The sequence below is a fragment of the Misgurnus anguillicaudatus genome, chromosome 16 (assembly GCF_027580225.2).
Source record: "Misgurnus anguillicaudatus chromosome 16, ASM2758022v2, whole genome shotgun sequence".
NCBI classification, from domain to species: Eukaryota; Metazoa; Chordata; class Actinopteri; order Cypriniformes; family Cobitidae; genus Misgurnus; species Misgurnus anguillicaudatus.
The window spans coordinates 23,215,957-23,237,124 of NC_073352.2; the positions used below are offsets into that span (position 1 = coordinate 23,215,957).

The 21,168-nt window shown below is 39.4% G+C and overlaps 1 protein-coding gene across 5 annotated transcripts in view; it reads right to left on the bottom strand.

Annotated features, from left to right (window-relative positions):
- The window catches only part of drp2 (dystrophin related protein 2), a 208,339-nt gene that overhangs the window by 82,674 nt on the left and 104,497 nt on the right, over positions 1 to 21,168 (bottom strand). For 4 of the 5 annotated variants that reach the window (XM_055179059.2, XM_055179056.2, XM_055179058.2 and 1 more), the window contains one exon: positions 13,355 to 13,523. In XM_055179059.2, the coding sequence (XP_055035034.1) occupies positions 13,355 to 13,401 (47 nt within the window). In that variant the 5' untranslated portion in view covers positions 13,402 to 13,523. Of the gene's footprint in view, positions 1 to 13,354; positions 13,524 to 18,502; positions 18,739 to 21,168 lie in introns of those variants that run through there. The other variant, XM_055179057.2, reaches the window with a different exon arrangement.

Here is a 21,168-nt window from a genome sequence, read left to right on the forward strand (position 1 = left end):
GTTAATTTTTTCTATTTTATTTCATTAATTTAAATGCTAAATTAACTAAATGTGTTTTGTTTTTAATAAATAATAATTTACATTACATAAATATTACATAACCAATGCTTGGAGATAATTTCAACCTTCCTCCATGATACACAGAAGTTTTACCTTTTCCCGCTAATGGTCGATCCAAACCACACGTTGAGAAACCAACATAATAGTTGGTCATTTGTTCTTGGCAGGTTGAATGTTTTTTTGCTGCCGCAGGAAGTGAATACTCGATTGCTCGGTCAAGATAATGGAGTTGGTGTAATTGTTTCACTTTAGGTCCTGTAAAATGATAGGAATCAAAGGTGGAGGTGGTCTTCTCCACTGTCTTTATAGCATTTAGCTCTAGATTGTTATAGCTGCTTCAAAACACCAGGTGCTCTGTATGCAGGCATAATAAACTGCCTAATTTTTACCAATTAGAGCAACACATAAACAGATAAAACACATTAGTTCAAATCTGGCTCTTTGATAAGGTGGTACACGATAACAATCAGTGAATATAGTTTGCTTCACGGTCCCAGAATAATTAAATGCTAAAAAGATAAGAATGATTTGCGTGGCAATTTCATTTTATTTTTAAAATAGTAGCCCGAAGCTCTTTGTCAGTACTGTCATTGCAATATCAGTCTCTAAATATAACACTGAATGAAAAAGAAAAGAAAGGGTTGGGATGTTTGCCTGTGAGCACAACCACTGAGATGCACCTCTGCTATTGGTTAAAGACAGCAATGGTGCCAAGGGGGAAATGTGCTTTACAATACAGCACTGCCACCTTCATTAACCTACATTCTCTTTATAGGAAACAGTATAGCAAACATAATGCTGCTACGCATTTAAATCCATACAGATACTGCATCTGTGAAAACCACCGCTCCCATATGTGCCAGTGAACATGCATAAACACTCACAGGAGTATTTCATACAGGAAACTCCAATCTGCTTTTTAAGTCTGATGGCACGCTTCTGAGTCCAACCAATTTCAAATGCCATAGGGATTTAACAAAAAATCGCGCTAATATACACTCGTGTCATAATGCAAAACTTCCAAAAGCACCAGATCCCAATTTTTATCTCCATAACAAAATCCAAGATGACCAGACATGGACTCATGGACATTTTTTTTTTTTTTAATTATTAGTATATTGCTGTCGGTGATTCCCTGATTTAATTTTCGCTTAAATGTGTAATATGAATAAATAGTGCTCATAAATGGCTGTTTAAATAATATCATCTATTTGATTCTCTAATTTTCTCATCCTCCTGTTGTTCTAAATCTGTATGAATTTCTTTTTTCTGATGAACACAAAAGAAGATATTTTGAGAAATTATGGTAAGCACACAGCTGATTGTAACCATTGACTTCCATAGTAGGAAAAAAATATTATGGAAATATTGTGATAAAGGATGAAAAAGATATTTTGATAAATGATGGTAAGCACACAGTTGACGGTACACATGGAATTCCATCATATTTGTTTTTCTACTATGGAAGTCAATGGTTAAGTCAGCTGTGTGCTTACCATCATTTATCAAAATATCTTCTTTTGTGTTTATTAGAAAAAAGAAATTCATACAGGTTTAGAACAACATGAGGATACGAAAATGGTAACAAGCGCATATAGTGTGGTGATCTTCTGAAATGTAAAGGCAATGCATCTCCATGAGGGTGTTTTGTGTCTAAAATGTAAATTAAGGTTGTAGTTCCATTTGATGTTTACACATTTCTTGGATATAGAACACAATTTACTTCAAGCAAGCAATCAACACTATAATATTTATGAATGTTTATTTTAACTATATTAACATACTTATTTTTAATCAAGTCAGATCATCAGGTTTAAAAAAAACTACAGTTATTTATATATAGGAGTGAGCAAAATGTGCCATTTTTTGGGTGTGTCCTTTTAAATAAAAAATGAGATGATCTCTGCCCTGAATGGCAGTGCTGTGGTTGGATTGTGCAGATTAAGGGCGGTATATCCCCTTCTGACATCACAAGGGGAGCCAAATTTCAATGACCTATTTTTTACATGCTTGCAGAGAATGGTTTACCAAAACAAAGTTACTGGGTTGATCTTTTTTACATATTTTAGATTGATAGAAGCACTGGGGACACAATTATAGCAATTAAACATGGAAAGGCAGATTGTCATGCAGTGGCGGATGCAGAACGTGACATATGGGTGGGCATGGATTAAGTCCGGGTGGGCCTGAATCTATGGGTGTCACTTTTGAATAAGAAACTATAACAAGTCTATAAAATTCGTCAAAACCTCAGAACACTAATTTAAACAGCATACACACACACCCGAACTGCATGTCACATTTTTGACATTATTGATACTTTAAATTGTAATGCAACGTGACATTTATTAAGCCTTTTTGGTAAAAAAAAAATATTGGGCTCTCATAGCCTACAAAAAAGAACCTGCACACAGTGACAGGAAATATAAATGATCCCAAAAAAACCTTATACTTTTTTAAATAACCTATTAAAGTGTTTAAATAAATACGGCTACTAAATGCTTAAAATGAAGCTTCTAACATCATATTCTCTTCATGCAAATCACTAAAAATATATTTTCGTTCTCACATATTTAAGTTAACTTACTAAATAAAGAAAGAAAAAGGGAATTGCTAGAATAATGTTAGACTCTGGGGTTAAACGAAATGACAAATAAATAAACATTTAATATACTTTTTGATGAGCACAAGAGCAAGCCTACTCGTGAAGAGCGGAGCGCGCATATCAGACGTGAACGAAAGGAATAATGGATTTAATGATTTCACTTCATTTCCTGACAGTTTCAATAGTTAGTGAGGATATTAATGGCTAACAAGATGACGCCGAATTACATAAAACAAAATTACCTAACTAAATCTGAGAGAATGCAAACACATTACAATATTTTTTCCTCCGCCCGACGGCCAAGGCGCATCATTTTTTTAGCCCGACAGGAATTCGCCATAGCCCGTAATGGACGTTGGGCAAGCGATTTTGCGAGGTTTGTTTTGTAGAAATACTTTCTTTAAAGTGAATTTCGTTTTGTATAAATTGTATCTTAATATTAATCAATGTTTGATCAAACAATTGCCTCGATTTAATAAATAAGAAGCAAACCAAGAACGTCTGTGGTGTGGATTGAAGTGAACCCACTATATTTCCCAGCCTACACGTCTTTCTGCTTTTAATGCATTTCTTAAATTAATGTCTCAATTACACAGTAGGCTTATAGGTTGTTATGATAGGCTATTTGTTGCTTAAAAGCAATAGGCTATATTGTATAAAGTGTAGCAATAAACGTGGCGTGACTTATAGTGCTGCTATATCGCTATATCAAACAACATCACTATGATCAGATGTTTTCTTTCTATTTTTTACCCCGCTGTCATATTTGTTGTGTGTTTATGTTATTGAGAGGAAAGCGCGCAGCACATATTTATAACGTGTTGTTATTCAAAATACGTTTTTCTACTTGCTTTCAAAAAAAGTTCTCAAAGTGATCATGGCTGAAAGCTGCTCGGGAATATTTCATTATAACGCAACATTCAACTGCTTTAATAGTTTTTAAACAGTTATCAGGCTTACTTATAATTTTACTGTTTTTAACATAACATGCAATAGATAAATTACACCACATAAAGTAGTATACATGTCTAACTATACAGAGTAGTATTTTTTACATTTCTGATTGGGCGGGCCAGCTGTCAATCTGGGCGGGCCCAGGCCCGCCCATAGCTCCGCGCCTGTTGTCATGATGTCCTCTAGGATTGTGGCCAAAACTGGTACTGCAATCACACAACTGGTGGCCAATACACAACATGACAACATAAACATCAGTTGAGGGCTGCAACTCCACTTTTTAAATGACAATATCCTGGCCAGACCACTGTTGTTGATATAAGTATATCAAATGAAAATGTTTTCTTAATGTCTACATATCGGGGCCATTTTATGATTAATTTATATAAATTTCTTACATACTGTTCCTTTAAGAGAATGCATTTATTGATAAAACAACTTTATTTAGGTGTACCGTCAGCCAAATGCATATTTGGAAATATAATGAAGGCAAAGCCGATTCTAGTGTCTCCAATGGAAAATCTTGTGGTTTATATATTAATCTACCTTTAATACAACAAGCCTGTTGAATGCTTTATTATGATTAGTTGAGAAATTTCTGTAAAACACATACTTAACCTGTCAAATGTCTTAAAATAACCACCAGAGCAATGTTTATGGTAACCATAAGTGGAATAATTGACTCCAGTCCTTGAAAATAATGCACACCCGTGGAGTAACACAACTAGGCATGGGTCGGTTACCGGTTTCAAGGAATACTGAGATTTTAAACAGTCAAGGTTTCAAAACCACTAAAATGTTCTGTTATACGGTCTCCAAGGTATGAGATGTGTTTATACAAAATTCATTACATCATTCATTGAGTAATTGTAATTGATTTGACGTTTACATTTTATATACATTACGAAAATATTATAAATTTTTTAAGAGCATATTATAATTTAAAGGCTTTATTTTTACCTGGCCTTTGAAAATAACACATTTTAGAGTTGCAATGGCTATACCGCGACACCGTGAAACCGTGGTATTTTTGCTAAAGGTTATCATACCGCCAGAATCTTATACCGGCCCATGCCTAACCACAACCCGTCATCAATAATTCTTTACATATTTTATATATTTGTTTAATTTTTGTACAGTTAAAGGTCACATATTTTTAGGCTTTCTACAGTTTTATTTTAGGTTATGAGGTCCTTAAGAATATATATTTGCTGTTTAAGTACCAAAAACAATCTCTATATATTTTTTACAGCTCCTCTTTCAGGAGCTCTGCTAAAAACAGGTCGTTTTGGCATGTAATAAGTAATATTCATGAGCCTCTCTTCTGATAGGCCTGTTATTTTATGAGTGAAATACGCAGTTGAAATAAAGTTACCCATGGAATTACACAGTGTTAGTTTCTGGACACTAAATGTTAGGTTAGTAAACCAATAGACACAGAGACCAAGAGATTTTAACCTTACCATGTTTAACTCAATAAACAAACAGACACCAAAAGGGCTTGTGTCTGTAACTTAACAATACAAACAACGTCTGATTTCCAACAGATATTCTATCAAAACCGATGACTACCAAAGACTTTAACGTTACAAAACAACACTTTAGCATCTAGTTAGCAAACACGTTAGCGTTGCATAATTGTTTACAATATATCATTTCGGTTTTCTCTTGCTCCAATATGTATTTTAAAAGTTAGGACTGCTGATAATTCGCACGCGATTGTCTCGTGCATCTCTTCAGTAAAGCCAGTTCATTGATTAGTAGTAAATCACCATCAGCTGCTTTCAGAAGCGGCAACCGGCAGCCGGTTCTGAGAGCAGGTAATGCCACTTAACTACTAACGACGCGATTCGCGTGACAATCGCATGCAAGTTGTCGTGCAGCCCTGCTTACTATGTGTTTACTTACGGGTTGTGGATTTAAGGTCGGATCCAACAAAGTAAGGACTGCAACATCTTTGATGAGTAGATTCCTGGAGAAACCAGCATTGAACTGCCACACCGAAGCAGTCACTTGTGAAATGTTTAGATCAGACGGCTAAAGTTGAACTAATTGTTGAGGAATTTTCTAATTAAATGAATATTAGCCATTGTTCTCGTATATTAATGTTTTCAGAAGCCTTTACAATTATTTAGTTTCCTGACATCCATCAATTGAACAGCATTTTCTCACGTGGTGTGATATAACTTTGGAGTTTGTTTAGCAACAAGGGGGTGGGGCAGTGGACGGTGGACAGTGCTCGGGGTGGAGACTGAAGGCGGCGACTGTCTCACGGTGACGTAGCAAATTCACGGAAGTACAAACGAACCGTTTTAACTCACAGCTACTTCAAGCAGGCTGTGTGAATTTGACTCTTAAATGACTGTTTTGAAACTTATATGGTACTTACATAGCCCCTAGACCTCAGTTATCATGAAAAAAGCCACAAAATTTCACTTTTGACCATATGTGACCTTTAAATATTTTTCAGAAGGCACTGTCTCCTGTGCGTCCTCGCAAAAAACGCCCCTGGAGTGCTTCAACATGGAAATGCCAGAAGCAGTACATTTCCTGCAAGACACAGCTTTAGATATGCATTGTGCGTAGACACTCATATATTCATATATTCTCTCACTTTCAATAAATCCCAGCTTAAAGAATACATCTTCTGGGCTAACATGAGAGACATGTGTAAATGCGTTTTTTAAAGCAGATTGTGGGTCAAGCCTTAGGTGAAAACGATATGTGAGTTCAAAAAAGTCTGTCACAAGAACAGAAACTGTGCTACTTAACTGTAAGAGCAAAAGAGATCTGAACTGCAGTAGTGCAAGTCTTTGCTGGATGGTCTAGTCTTTAGTCTTGGCCAAGGCTACCATTAGCTTTCCCAATATAAAACTTGTGCCAAGTGAAGAACGATGAGTGCAGCTTACTGTAAGTGCCAGTCTGCCTCTCCAAGCAAAATCTGACTCAGCTTTCACAACAATTTCTTATTTGTCTGAGGGACAGACCTTTTTAACATGCTAGTCAGCTCATGCTGCTTGGTTGTTTATGTCAATTCTTGACTATTTTTCACTCGAAGAAATTCGAAAACAGGCACGGGGTAAGAAGGCGACTGTATCAGCAGTGCATTGTGTCTAGCAAGCAAAACGGAGTGATGGGCTCTGCCCCGAGCTGATAGATGAGCACTCCGGACTAGCTTTATTTGATTTAAACACAGCCGAGTAGATTTACTACACTAAATAATTCATGCGCTTCTACTGTAAGTGCCTTTAGATTTGTTCATTCATTAGGAGGTCTGAAAGGTGGGTTTATTTGCTAACCCAAGCAAAAATCTTAACAGATTTAAGCCAGAACTACAACAGCATCCAAAAAAAAACCTTCAGTTACAACCATCACCTTCATGTGACTTCGTGTCTAGTCCCTTTTTATGATGCAACTGATGCTGTTCCTACAAGGGCATGAGGATTGAAACAACTGTCTGGCAAATATACAAATGTGTGGGTTTCAGCATAGTTTGAAAAGGTTGTGTTTACACCTGGCTGCAACACATTTCGTAGGTGGCTTATAATGAGAAGACAATGTCAGAATTTAGAGCTCAAAATAAGCTTCGCAGACAAACATGTCTCCACCGTTCTGTGCTGACCACTGTGAGACTCAACCACAAGGTAATGATGATTCACCAACCCCCCCTGAAAATTACTTTGTGTTGGGCTAGTGGTTTACTTTAAAATAACACTGATACAACTAATGCCTTGGACACACTGGACGATTTTCAAATCTTATACAATTTTAAATTCATGGGCGACCCCAGACGTATTTTTAACAACATAATCCTCAGAACCAGTGGCGGCCGGTGACTTCTTTTTTTGAGGGTGCTTGATGCGAAGTTCGTCGCAACATGTATGTTGCCCGTCATGTGTGTGGTTCCTTTTTTCAACCTACTGTATGTGTTCTGCGCATCGAGAGATCCTGTGTGCATCACGTGTCTTCTCAAAATAAGTGCCTGCTGCAGACGCGTCTAAAGGGTTTATGATAAAAGAGACGCTCGCGTTTGCCAGATACTCCCATCTCATGCGTAATCAAAGTTTACTGTTAAGGGAGTGTCTTGCATGTATTTTGTGAACGTGAGCATCTCTTTTAGCATAATCGGTTTTGACGCGTGTGCAGCAGGCACTTATTTTGACAAAACACGTGATGCACACAGGATCTCTCGACACGCAGAACACATATTTTGGAAAAGGGAACCAGACACATGACACTCCGAACACTTATTTTGAATTAGCGCCCCTCGGATGAGCAGTCACGAGCTGCCACTGCTCAGAACGCACACCCTGGATGATTCAGGACCAAAGATCTCACAGAAATGTGAGATTAAACTCCTTTCATGTTATGTGTGTGGCTGTCTTGTTTTAGCTATAAAAGCACGCAACATCCAGTTTAAAGCTTGTATGCTTTCATTGGATATCATGTCGGAGGAAGCCTGATCAGGGAGGCTCCAATGCGTTCTGAAGCAGCAAACTAATCGCAGACACCAGACAACAGAGTTTTTTGGGAACCAAAATCGTCTGCGTTAAAACACTAATCGGGCCACACATCCCTTTCGATCACTGAGGGTCCAAATCAGGTTTAAAGCAACACTAAAGAGTTTTTGCTCTTTGCTCCCCCTACAGGTTGGAAGCGGAATTGTCCATTACCAGTGTCGTAAATAATTTAGCCTACCGCAGCAAAGCTGGCTCTGATTGGATTGTAGGTCTGCCGTAAAGCAAGTGTAGTTTTGTAGTTTTCACTCGAACTACAAGACCACGACCCAATGGTTAGAAAACTTCTTTAGTGCGGTTTTGGCCAATAGAGGGCTGCAAAGCGAATGTGCCGTTCACCCTGTTTTGATTGGATGAACGACTGAAACGTTTTGGAAACATTATTTTAAGGTAAAAAAAACTGTTGCTTTAAAATCTTCACGTGTGTGACCAGCCTTCACGTGTGTAAACGCTGCAGGAAATTAGGATTCCCACACATAGCATCTTTTACCTTTAACAGTTTACAAGAAAGTTCTTCAACACTGTAAAACCTAAAACGTTAACTCAAACCATTTGAGGAAACCGGTTGCCTTAAACCATTTAAGTTAGTTAAAAACAGATACATATGAGTACTGTGAACTTAAATATAAGTGCTTATTTGCATATGACTCAATTTATTTAAGTTCACATTACTCAAATGTATGTGTTTTAAAACTTAAATGGTTTAAGGCAATCTGTTTCCTCAAATGGTTTAAGTTATTTTTTTAGGTTTTACAGTGAAGGAACATCTTGCTTCAAAAAATAATAAATTAATCACAGAATAACTTATGCACTCCCCTCTCTTTCATCGTCTACAATCAAATATGTGATGTACTTAAAGTATATGTCGATCCTGACATGACAGTAGACCCATTAGCTAGGGGTTTTAGCAGTCTAATCTTTCACTGTAAGTGCTTTAAGAAATTACACCAATTAAGATGCTGTAAGTGCTCAATCAAGCCTTTGGTTCCTGCTGTTGAAAAGACCAGGACACGGTTTTGCTAAAAAGGTCACAATGCTTTTCCCTGCTGTTAAGCTCTGTGCAACAATCACAACAGAATCAAACTGTGTATGCCCTTCGCTCTGCTTCTTTTACCACAGCAAACTGCACGAAATTCTGCAAATGTAAAGTAAGATTATTTGCTATTTGAAATGATTAGCTTAGTCTGTGTAAAGTCTGTCACACCACAGAAAAATGTGTTATTAACCACCCAGCCAAATCTGAATGATTTAAAACGAGAACTTAAATAAATAAAATAAGTTCTCAAAATCTTGGAATATGGTGGGCCGTGTCCACCAATTGGAAGATTGCAAACGCAATAAACGTCACGTCACGGGATCTTTATGGTATGTGTGTAAAGGCACACACAGATTCTGGAAAATCCTTGCTAGTATGAATGAACCAAAAACAATTGATCCCCGGACCAATCCCGGACACATTTTCAGTGTGTGAAAAAGGCTACGGAAACTAGTGTACAGACCTAGGGTTCTTTTATAGTGCTTAATTATGCATTTTGTGAAGTGTGACAGTCTAAGGAAGGCAACACCTAACTTCACAAATTATGCTAGTCTTTCTGGATTTCATAACATACACTCACCTAAAGGATTATTAGGAACACCATACTAATACTGTGTTTGACCCCCTTTCGCCTTCAGATCTGCCTTAATTCTATGTGGCATTGATTCAACAAGGTGCTGAAAGCATTCTTTAGAAATGTTGGCCCATATTGATAGAATAACATCTTGCAGTTGATGGAGATTTGTGGGATGCAAATCCAGGGCACAAAGCTCCCGTTCCACCACATCCCAAAGATGCTCTATTGGGTTGATATCTGGTGACTGTGGGGGCCATTTTAGTACAGTGAACTCATTGTCATGTTAAAGAAACCAATTTGAAATGATTCGAGCTTTGTGACATGGTGCATTATCTTGCTGGAAGTAGCAATCAGAGGATGGGTACATGGTGATCATAAACGGATGGACATAGTCAGAAACAATGCTCAGGTAGGCTGTGGCATTTAAACAATGCCCAATTGGCACTAAAGGGCCTAAAGTGTGCCACAAAAACATCCCCCACATCATTACACCACCACCAGCCTGCACAGTGGTAACAAGGCATGATGGATCCATGTTCTGATTCTGTTTACGCCAAATTCTGACTCTACCATCTGAATGTCTAAACAGAAATCGAGACTCATCAGACCAGGCAACATTTTTCCAGTTGACAACTGTCCAATTTTGGTGAGCTTGTGCAAATCATAGCCTCTTTTTCCTATTTGTAGTGGAGATTAGTAGTACCCGGTGGGGTTTTCTGCTGTTGTAGCCCATTCGCCTCAAGGTTGTGCGTGTTGTGACTTCACAAATGCTTTGCTGCATACCTCGGTTGTAACGAGTGGTTGTGCATGAAAATCCCAGTAACTGAGCAGATTGTGAAATACTCAGACCGGACCGTCTGGCACCAACAACCATGCCACGCTTAAAAAAATATAGTGCTTTCAACAGACCCATGGTCATCCAAAGCGCTTTACAAGTTGCCTCACATTCACCCATTCATTCACTCATTCATACACCGATGGCAGTGTCAGCCATGCAAGGCGCCATCCAGCTCCATCCATTTACATCAAAAATAAGCTGGATAAACTAACACCAAATATTACTCAATGGTGACTCCAAAACACAACAGCATTAAACAATTTCAAATGATCATTATGTCGTTAAATTATTATGTTGATCATTTATAATTTGCCACAGACAAAGATGTTATCTGAGCAATTTATTGGATTGTTATGACTCAGGCCACCCACTCACAGCTGGCCATCATAGAGGTGAGAAACATCCAGACACGTCTATAATCACAAATTCCCAGCATGCCACTTCCACCCATATACCCCTCCAGTCACATACCCCCCCGGTCACAGCACATTCACTGTAGAGTGTGTTGACCCCAATAAAGTGAAACATTCTGATGAGAATAACAACGAACAGATCTGTTCTGTTCTCTTGTGTCCCGCTAGCCAGATCTGTTTGACATCTTTCTTTGTCACAGTCCGGATAAACAGTAATAAAAAATGCAAAATTCAAGTAAATTATTCATGCTGTGTTGCTCGGGAAGACGATATACAAAATCAAGCAGTGATTCAGTATTAGCTGTATAAAACAAATAAAAGCAGGCCAGAACAGTCGACGCTTCACAAAACAAAAACGAACACACATTTAACTCTTGGTCTGCAAAGAAAACGCAAAATACAATTAATCCTATTACAACGCTTTCTATTGCACTTTGCAGATGCCAGTGATGAAAAACCGTCACTTGCAAAAAAGTCACTTAAAATATCCTACTGAAAAAGCCATGCAGCCATTGGAACGCTGGTGCAATATAATCCCTCAGGGTTTTTTATAGAGGCCACTTAGTATTCCATCCATTTCTATTATATGTGATGCTTGTAAGCCTGTACGTTCCTTCTGGGCTGGATGATGTCGGCATACTGACGAGTCCTCTGCTACTTTTGGTCGTACTGGGATGCTCCTATTACCCTGTGCTGCAGGAAAGCTGTCTCAACCAATCACGTACTATAAAACGTGTCACCAGAGAGATTGTAATTAGTTGGCTAAATATATATAAACAAATCTCTGTGCATCATATACTGTACATACAAATAACATGCAAACAGAGTCACATACTCAAGGCCAGCAGCCATATTACCCTGTAGCCCAAGACTGGTTGCCCACTGGTCAGTACTTGGATGGGAGACCTCCTAGGAAAGCTAGGTTGCTGCTGGTAAAGCTGTTAGTGAGACCAGCAGGGGATGCTCCCCCTGTGGTCTGTGTGGGTCCTAACACCCCAGTATAGTGATGGGGACACTATACTGTAAAAAGCACTGCCCTTCGGATGAGACGTTAAACTGAGGTCCTGGGTCTCTGTGGTCATAAAAAATCCCAGGATGTCTTTCGAAAAAGAGTAGGGGTGTGCCCTGACATCCTGGCCAAACTTGCCCATTGGCCTACTAATCATCCCCTCATAAACCAAATAGCTATATTACTCTGTCGCCTCTCTACCAATAAGCTGGTGTGTGGTGGGCGTTCTGGCAAATTATGGCTGCTGTCGCATCATCCAAGTGGATGCTGCACATTGGTGGTGTTTAATGCTGCGTTTACACCAGACGCGGTAGACACGGCAGGCGCGAGTGATTTGCATGTTAAGTCTATGCAAAGACGCGATTAGGCATCCTGCGGCGCGGTACACGCAGTAAGCACGGTGCGAATGGCACGGAACCCGCGGAAGGCGCGTACCGCGCGAATTGAGCTTTGCCGCGGGAAACGCGCGAGTTGAAAAATCTAACCTTTGCCGGATTTATGCGCTGCGTTAACCAATCAGGACCTTGCTGTAGTAGTGACGAGATTACAGGAAGTGAGCGGAGTGGCGGAGTCTCAGGCCCTGTCCCAAATGGCGCACTTCATGTGGACTTTCGGTCTTGTGGGCTTAAATTGCGCGTTCTCGCTTAGTCTAGGAGTCCGTAGGGTGTCCCATCTGTCATTTTTACGATTTGAAGTGTGCTCATCAGCGCCTCCTTTGCCCCCTTGATGCGGTCTTCAGCAAAGCCCGCACTGCAGCAGGCTTCGCGCACTTTGCCAACCCAGAAGTCCTTGCGAAAGAGCAATCAGACCAATCAGGCGACGGAAGGGAGGAGTTCACACTGACGGGCAACTTCTCTACCTATTTCCGGTGTGATGCTCGAGTCTGTCCCAAAATACAACTCCGGTGCACCCACGTGGACTCGCATCAAGGGTCCCTAAAATCTGGACTACGTGATGTCATCAAAGTGTGGACTCTGAGGAGGACCACAAGTCCGGAGTGTGCCATTTGGGACAAGGCCTCAGTGGAGTCGCAGAAGCTCCTCCCATGACCCGAATTTCCGTGTGAATGTCTCAAATGACTAGAATATCACGCGCGAATGAAGCGAGTGAACTCAAATGTTCAAGGTTCAATTACGCAAATAGCGCGTTATTGCCACCTCTACAGCGGCTGGTAGGAATGCACATTAGGAAAAATACCCCTTTTCATATGCTGAGTGTTGCGAAAAAGCACTATATAAACAAATTAAAGACTTCACTCGTGCCTCATTCACTTTTAGGAGAATTAGAAATACATGCATGTCTATCTGGAAAGGTAAATTGTCCTGAGAAGATACGGACACAGTACCTGATGTTGTGGGATTTGCGCTTGATCTCGTTCCAACAGAGATTCATATCGTGGTCGGGGTGATTATTCTTGTGCCCCCTGCACTGGGTGGGCAGCTCTTGCCCCTCAGCATCCACCGCCGACTGGCAGGGTACACAGTGGCATCCCGGCCACGAGGGCCGCCCTGCAGCTGCAAAGCACAGTAAAAGATGTAAGAACTCCCATAGTGCTACATTTTTAAAAATGCAGATATTTTATTCTCAATGCCAATTTTGTTGAACAGAATGGAAGCAGAAACAGCATGCAGATATTTAATGGCCACACATAAAAGAAATAAATGTGAGAAATTGCAAGGATTAACATGACAGCTATAGTAATAGTAGTCAATCATTCAGTCTATCAAGAAGCAATCATTTTTTTGATAAAACCTTATTTTAAACTTTTTATGGACCACCTTAAAAAAAAAACTTAAAATGAGTTAGAAGCAAAATCTTAATATTTATCAGTTTCTTGTAAAAAAAATTTCTCCACAAGTACTATTGCCCTACAGTAACAGGTTACAATTCCACATACAAGTGACAATCACGCAACAATACCCACTCAAATAAAACAACACACTGCACAATAACGACACTCATCAAACACATGCTCATACAGAATGCACTTCAAGCACAAAAATACAATATCTGTAATGCGTGCAAGCCACGTATACTCCATTTCTCACATCCACAGCCTGGGTGTCAGAAATGCTATTGTAACTTAATGCACCACTGGAATTCGGTGCACGTCCAGAACAAAGGGACGCAGACACAATCAGTCCAGCAAAAGTCTTATGATTAAGATGCTTTCCTTCAGTCATAAAACCCCTTGCGTTTTGCCAGACTGCCTGTATGTTCCTCTCTTTGCCTTTCATTAGCCCCATCATTCCTCACATAGAAAACCTTCACCTACTGAATGCAAACCCTGCTCCGGGACCCCTGCTAACTGACCGAGAAACTGTCACCAAGTCACTGCATAATCTCAACTGACATCTGTGCAATAAACATATCCAGCTGTCAGGGTCCATGTGGCTGTGACACATTACCAAAACAAAATGCATTTCGGTAACGAAATTCTGTTATCGTGTCGCTCTTAAAGGAGGGCATGCACCCTAGAGCTGGAGGAGAATTAATGCCTCCTCACAGCTCTAATGTATCTCGTCTTGAGGCGCTTCGTGTTAATTCGGTGTCATTTTCTAATCTTTCTTGAATCCCCCTCTCCCTGTCTTATTTTGCATTCCCCTTCATTTCTCTATGTATAATCCACTGGCTGTGATTAATTCTGGTTGTTTATGGTTCATCAGATATCTGGACGGGGGTTTCAGAATGTTCAGTACACAGTGACCTGTGGTAAATTAAAGCACAGGCTTTATGTGGTATAAAACCGCCTTCAGGTTTTGTGCCATTACGAGTCCCTGCTCATGCCCTGGCCTCGTCAGTGATTTGTGCGTTTGACAAAAATTGTGCTGAATCGGCTCAAAAACAAAACAAAAAAACAGTTGCAAAATTGAGCCTCTGGCGAGGACTTGCAGAGCGGTGCCGTTCAACCAATGAGAAGAGAGTAGATGAAACACGCTCCACTGTCCACTGCCAGGACCCTGCACCACTTTCCAATGCCCAGGCAGCATAGGGACTGGCATGCCTACAGAAACATATCCCACGCATACACAAACAAACATACAAGGCTTCCCTGCAGGTACTGGCCTACGGATATCAAATGCAGAAAATCCTAAATCTATATGGAGCCTAGTGCTAGCTGTCACTTGGAGAAGTTGGCACAATAGCTGCATATTTTGAGTGTAAGAATACAAATCCTTCTTTAGAATTTCTTTCAAGAAACTGGTTTAAAATATAAATGTGCATTTTGTCATTCTTGTCATTTCTGTATGTTTCGAAAAGTACAAAATGAGACCACACTGGCGCCTATACAATGTAATGTTTTATATATACAGAAAGCAGAAAGGTAGCGGTAAGGACAAAAGTATTCTTCATAAATGTGGGTTGCAGCAGGCTACTGTTTGTCTGGATGTTGTAATTTTACACAATTTATATAATTACTTATTATAATATGAAGAGTTTGGTTCCAAAATGCGTTAAACGGCATTTAAAAAAAATGTGTTACCACTAAAATCAATATTGTATCAGATTAGTATTAAAAAGTAAATTTACACAAAATCCAATATCCGCTGTGTTATTCTGTCATCTTTTCTCCCTTTTTCCTAACCACGACACACGCCAGTCCTCCTTTTCTGCAGAATGCAATAAATCGGCTTAACAAATCACAGCGCACCATTCTACACATTGTAAACAATAATGGCGGCGCTTTGCATACACACAGAATCCTAGTAATCTACTTTGTACTTCGTGATCAACAAACAAACAAAAACAAAATAATACTTTTGATGGCTTCAATAAACCTGTGGTGGTTTTCTGTGGCGGGGAAGAAACGTAAGCTATCAAAATCAAATAATTTACATGAGAGGCACTCGGACGAAAGAAAAATGCCGGCTGTTGCTTGTTCTCACATGACAGGATCAAGCTTCTGTCTAATGCTAACACATTGACCCCAGGTGATCTTATGAAAAACTTTCCATTATTTTACTCAAAGTCAACAAAAATCAAGCAGAACCAAAACATTTTTACAGCGACGATGTCCCAAGAATGACTGCAGCAATTACAGTGTTATTTATATGACAAAGTAAGTGTTTTGATTAATGCCATTTATTTTTTTAATCAGTGTGTACTAGGGATGTAACGGTATTATAAATTTCGTGGTATTGCGGTAGAAATTTTTCCCGGTACCACCGTGGTCACATGATCGGTAAAACATTAGGTCTTCCGGGCAACACGTGTAGTTTTTTTCCGGCCAAGTGGAGCGAGTGGAGGGACACGGGAACTACAATTCCCATAATCCCATGCGTGCTACTCTGACTGACGCCTCTCTACAAGTGGAGCGACAATGGCGGAAGCAAAAGAAACGCGAATTTTAAATCTGATGTGTCGAAAAAGTTCGCGTTCGCTGTGACAAGAAACGAGAAAGGACAAAATGTGATGGACATTCAAAAAACGAGTGAGTAAATTCGTGAATGAGCAGAGTGTGTATGCCGTTTCTCAATTAGAAGGTTGCAGCCTCCTTAGGTCGCATATGCAGGCTGCATCCGTAGGGTGGCCATTCGTGCCAGTTCCGCCGGACACGTCCTGAACATGTTTTTGGGTTCGTTCTCCAGAAGTCGCGCGCATACGTCATCGAGGTTCTCATATTTCAGTTAAAATACATTAGAAAATTAAGATTTATTTCTTTTAAGACATAAAATCATTGCAGTTTTATTCTTACCTTGAAATGTAACGGTTGCTTTTCTGAAATTAAACCCAAAATATTAAACCTTGATGACGTATGCGGTCGACCAACGCGACTTCCAGAGAACGAACCCGAAAACATGTTCGGGACGTGTCCGGCGGAACTGGCACGAATGGCCACCCTATGCATCCGTCATTACACGCCTGGTGTATTTAAGTTAACTGAGTATTACATTCACAAGTCATAAGCGTGTTACAATAATATACGATTAAATAAGAATAATAGTCAACTTGAAAAATGTTAATATTTTGAAATAAGACGTATGCAGCCTACAAATGCGACCCATAGAGGCTGCAGACTTCCGATTGGGAAACGCGCCCCTGTATTTTTTACTGGGTTGTTTTTGTTTTCAGGAATTGACCCATCTTAAAACCCATCATCTTTTCTTGATTCTACAATCACAACCGTTGCTTTCATAGGAGTACCAAGCATTAGCATTAATAATAATAATAATAATAATAATAATAATAAAAACTAGGTCAATTGAGGGAGTCACTCAATTCTTAAAACCTGACTGATTGGGAGTTGTTTAAAGTTGACAAACTAAATTGAAACTTAATTTTTTTGTCCTTTTTATGAAAATTGTAAACACTTCACTACACTTTGTACATTGTTCAGTCTTGTTTAATAAACAACACTTATGGCAGTTTTTCCAAGTGTTCATTTGTTTTTTCCTTCCTGCAAATGTTTCAATAATCACCGTACCGTGGGCATCATACCGAAATACTACCGTACTGTGAATTTTTGATACCGTTACATCCCTAGTGTGTACCACTAGTCAACTAAATGAATATAACATGGCAAAGATGAATTTCATTATTGCTTTACATATCTCTCTCTTTATATACATGTATATTTACAGTAGCCTACATATATGTGGCACAGTCTGCAAAAACCCAGTAAAAGATTTTTTGCGGTTTACTGTAAAGAACATTATATCTTGAAATCTTTATTATTGGCTGAGAAAGAAAAACTAAACTGAAAGATTAAAATTAAGGTGAAATCATTGAAATTAAACTTTGATGCTCCTAATCTCATCATTGAGACGTTAGCCTGAATTTCACAGACAGGAACACATATCTACATATTTATTGTATTAACTTTTAATCAAACTATGATAACATGCTCTGCTATTTATTTAAAAAGAGGTTTTAAATAAACTATATCCCCTGCTTTAGAAATAATGCTGGAAACATTCAACAGCATTTTTCTTACCCAACACAAAGATACTGTATATGCCTAAACCAAAGCAATATTCACTGCATTAAAAACTAGCTAACCTAACATATTCGATTAAATCTCTGCGGATTAAATACAAGAATTCTGATCCTTGCAACAAGTTCACCTTAACTTTGCTTTGCATGAATTAGTTTGAAACCAAAAGAAAGATACAAATAATTCTCTGAAGAATGACCTAAATATATATATATACAGTTGGCTCAGACGGGCATATTCAAAGGTAAGTCAAAGAGAAGTCATTCGATTGATGCAGTGAGCAAAATGTTCCCTACTGACCACTGCCGAGCCATAAAGCTTTTAAGTGCTTAGCCTTGCTGTCAAAGACCGACTTCACCATTTTCATGTCACTAAAATAAAACGCTGTGCTCGGAGCACAATCCCATCTCAAATAGCTCAGAAGCATGAATGTCAAGTGATCAAAGTCTGGAAAGGAGACAGAAAGCCCATGTAACATTTAGAAAGTAGACCTTCACAATCGGATTCCTACAGTACAACACAGCCCTGTGCGCTCTGCAAGACATTGATAGTTCTTACCTCACAGTAAAGGCCACCTTAGAAGTTATTCTACAGACACCAGCGTGTGCATGCAGGGATCTGTCTTTTCTTATATACACATACAGATCTTCTCCCCAGTGAGTTGGTTTTGCAGACCCTGCCTGCTGTTCTCAGTCTGGAGGGAGTACTCAAATACTGCAGAAGTCCTGCAATCAAAAGCACCATTGTCTTTCACATTCCACATCACACCTACCGGGGTTGTCCACCCACCGTGCTAGGAAAAAGCCATCTTCACAATACAGCAGGCTGCAACTGGTTGCCCGCCTGTTTAAGTGACACTCAACACGGGAGCCAGTCACTGTCGCCTCTGGCCTACTCAGAGTCCTCATACTTGTTGTAAGAGGTCAAGATCTACATCTCAAAGAGACCGGACCCATGCCTGTTTATTATAAGCTGGGCAAATGTAAGCTTTGCTTGGCTGGAGCAAAACGGTTTGTGATTAGGTCAAGTTGTCCAGGTGCAACTAACCCAATGAAGCTTATATGGTACAGTATCCCATATTTATGCAAATGAACTGCCTCAGAAGAGTTAGACATACAGTGTTCATTGTATTGTATTGTTGTATACTTTTGTGTCTGTCACCTAACAGCATGTGAAAATGAGATGTGATTAAATATGATGTCTACCCTGTATACAGACTGACTGTACAGTAGCCTAGTGGCCAATACCTGCCATCAGAGGCAGAATGTATAGCATGTAAAACAAAAAACGCAACTTCAGTTGTGTTCAACAGAGCGTGAAAATAGTTTGCCCCCCTCGACAACCTATTATCCGCTCAATGATAAACAGTGTTTTTCTGTACAAAAACATGCCACATGCACACTTATTTATGGAGGCTGTGCTCTTGCTTTTCACCCTAAGGAGCAGGGTTGGAAATTAGACCTCCATTAGCATTAGCAGTCATTTTGTCCGGGCTATAGTTGCCTCTGCATGATGACAGGCCATTATTTTTGGCACCTGCGTAGTGCCACTCTCGTCCCTATGCGTCAGATAAACACCTGATAAGCAAATGTTTTATTCAAAAATACATGAGTGTTGAAGGTCTAGCAGTCAAACATTGACAGACTACTTATCCATGCCACAAACCGATTGAACCTGTAGTTGCACCCCATGTTGAATCTCAATTGCCGGACTAGGAAAGTAGGTATCTGATACAGGCAACACAATTTTATGAGACTCATGTGAAGGTTTGAGGGCTCAATAGACTCTCCAGTAAAGCACCTCTTGTGTCACCTCTCTATCCAAGAGCAGCATCTGTAGGAAAGATATTCAGAAAACTTAATGTAGCGTATGTCACGATTACTATATGTGTCAAAAAAAATTCATGTATCCCGTGCAGCCTGATTATGAGCTAATGTATGGCTTACTGAGTGGCACGACTACACCGACAATACATTTGAATGCAATATAAGGTTAGAGTGCTGTTGAGCTCTTGCTGAGTTTAGTGGCATGAAAAAATACACTTAACAGCAGACAACTAATTCTTATTGAGAAGTGTTAAAAAGCAGCAATAAAAACAGTCTGATGACTAACATTAGCATACTAGGCAGCCCATGCAAAAACCCATGCCGTTTTTTTTCCTGTGAATGCTATTTCCTGGAAAGGCCAATTGGGAATGAATGTCAATCTGTACACTTATTTTGACAAAACATGTGATGCACACAGGATCTCTCGATGCGCAGAACACATATTTTGAAGTAAGGAACCACACACATGACGGGCTACATACAGTTGTGACGAACTTCGCATCGAGCTCCCTTGAAAAAAGAAGTCACCGGCCACCACTGAACAGAACACATGTTGAGGTATTAAATAAACATATGCTAAACCAGCATAGGTTTATTTATAACCCAACATGTGTTCTCTCCAATATTTACCAAGCATTTAGTTAAAAATAACCCACCATAATTTAGATTGTTGGGTTTTTCTATGGGTTAAACAACCCAACATTTGGCTAGGTTATTAATTACAAAATATCTTGTACTTACAAAAAATATTATTTTTTAATTGAATAATTTTGTGTACCTGTAATGGTTTTGTTCTGTGTTTACTTGTGTTCTGTGTAATTTTGTATTTTGGACTTTTATTTTGATACCCTGCTCTGTTCTGACTTTTATTTTGATATTCATCATGCCATGTCACAGTTCACACTTCCTGTCTGTCTGTATATAAGTCACTTCCTGTTCACCTGTTCCTGGCTGAATATTATATATAGTAAGCCTGTCTGTTACCTGTCGGAGACCTGTTACCTGAATTCTGTTTTTGTTATCTGTTTATCTGTTTAATCTGTTACCTGGATCTGCCTGTTTTTTGACCTGTGCCTGTTACCTTGGATTTTGATTGTTACTCTGCCTGCCCTGAACCTAGCCTGTATTTGGATTTCGATTATTGGATAACCCTGTTTGGATTTGTTTGCTGGCCCTTATTGGGATTTTACAATAAAACACCTTCTGCACATGGATTCACCTTTTCTCCGCTTTCTTTAAAGCAACCCCATTACAGAATATTCAGCCATAACCCGGATCCAGCAAAGGTCAGTAATCTCCCACCAGCACCATGAAACCTGTTTATGCACTACTTGCACTCCGTCAGAACCACCGTCCGATTGAGGAATATGTTAAGGATTTTTTGGACTTGAGTTACAA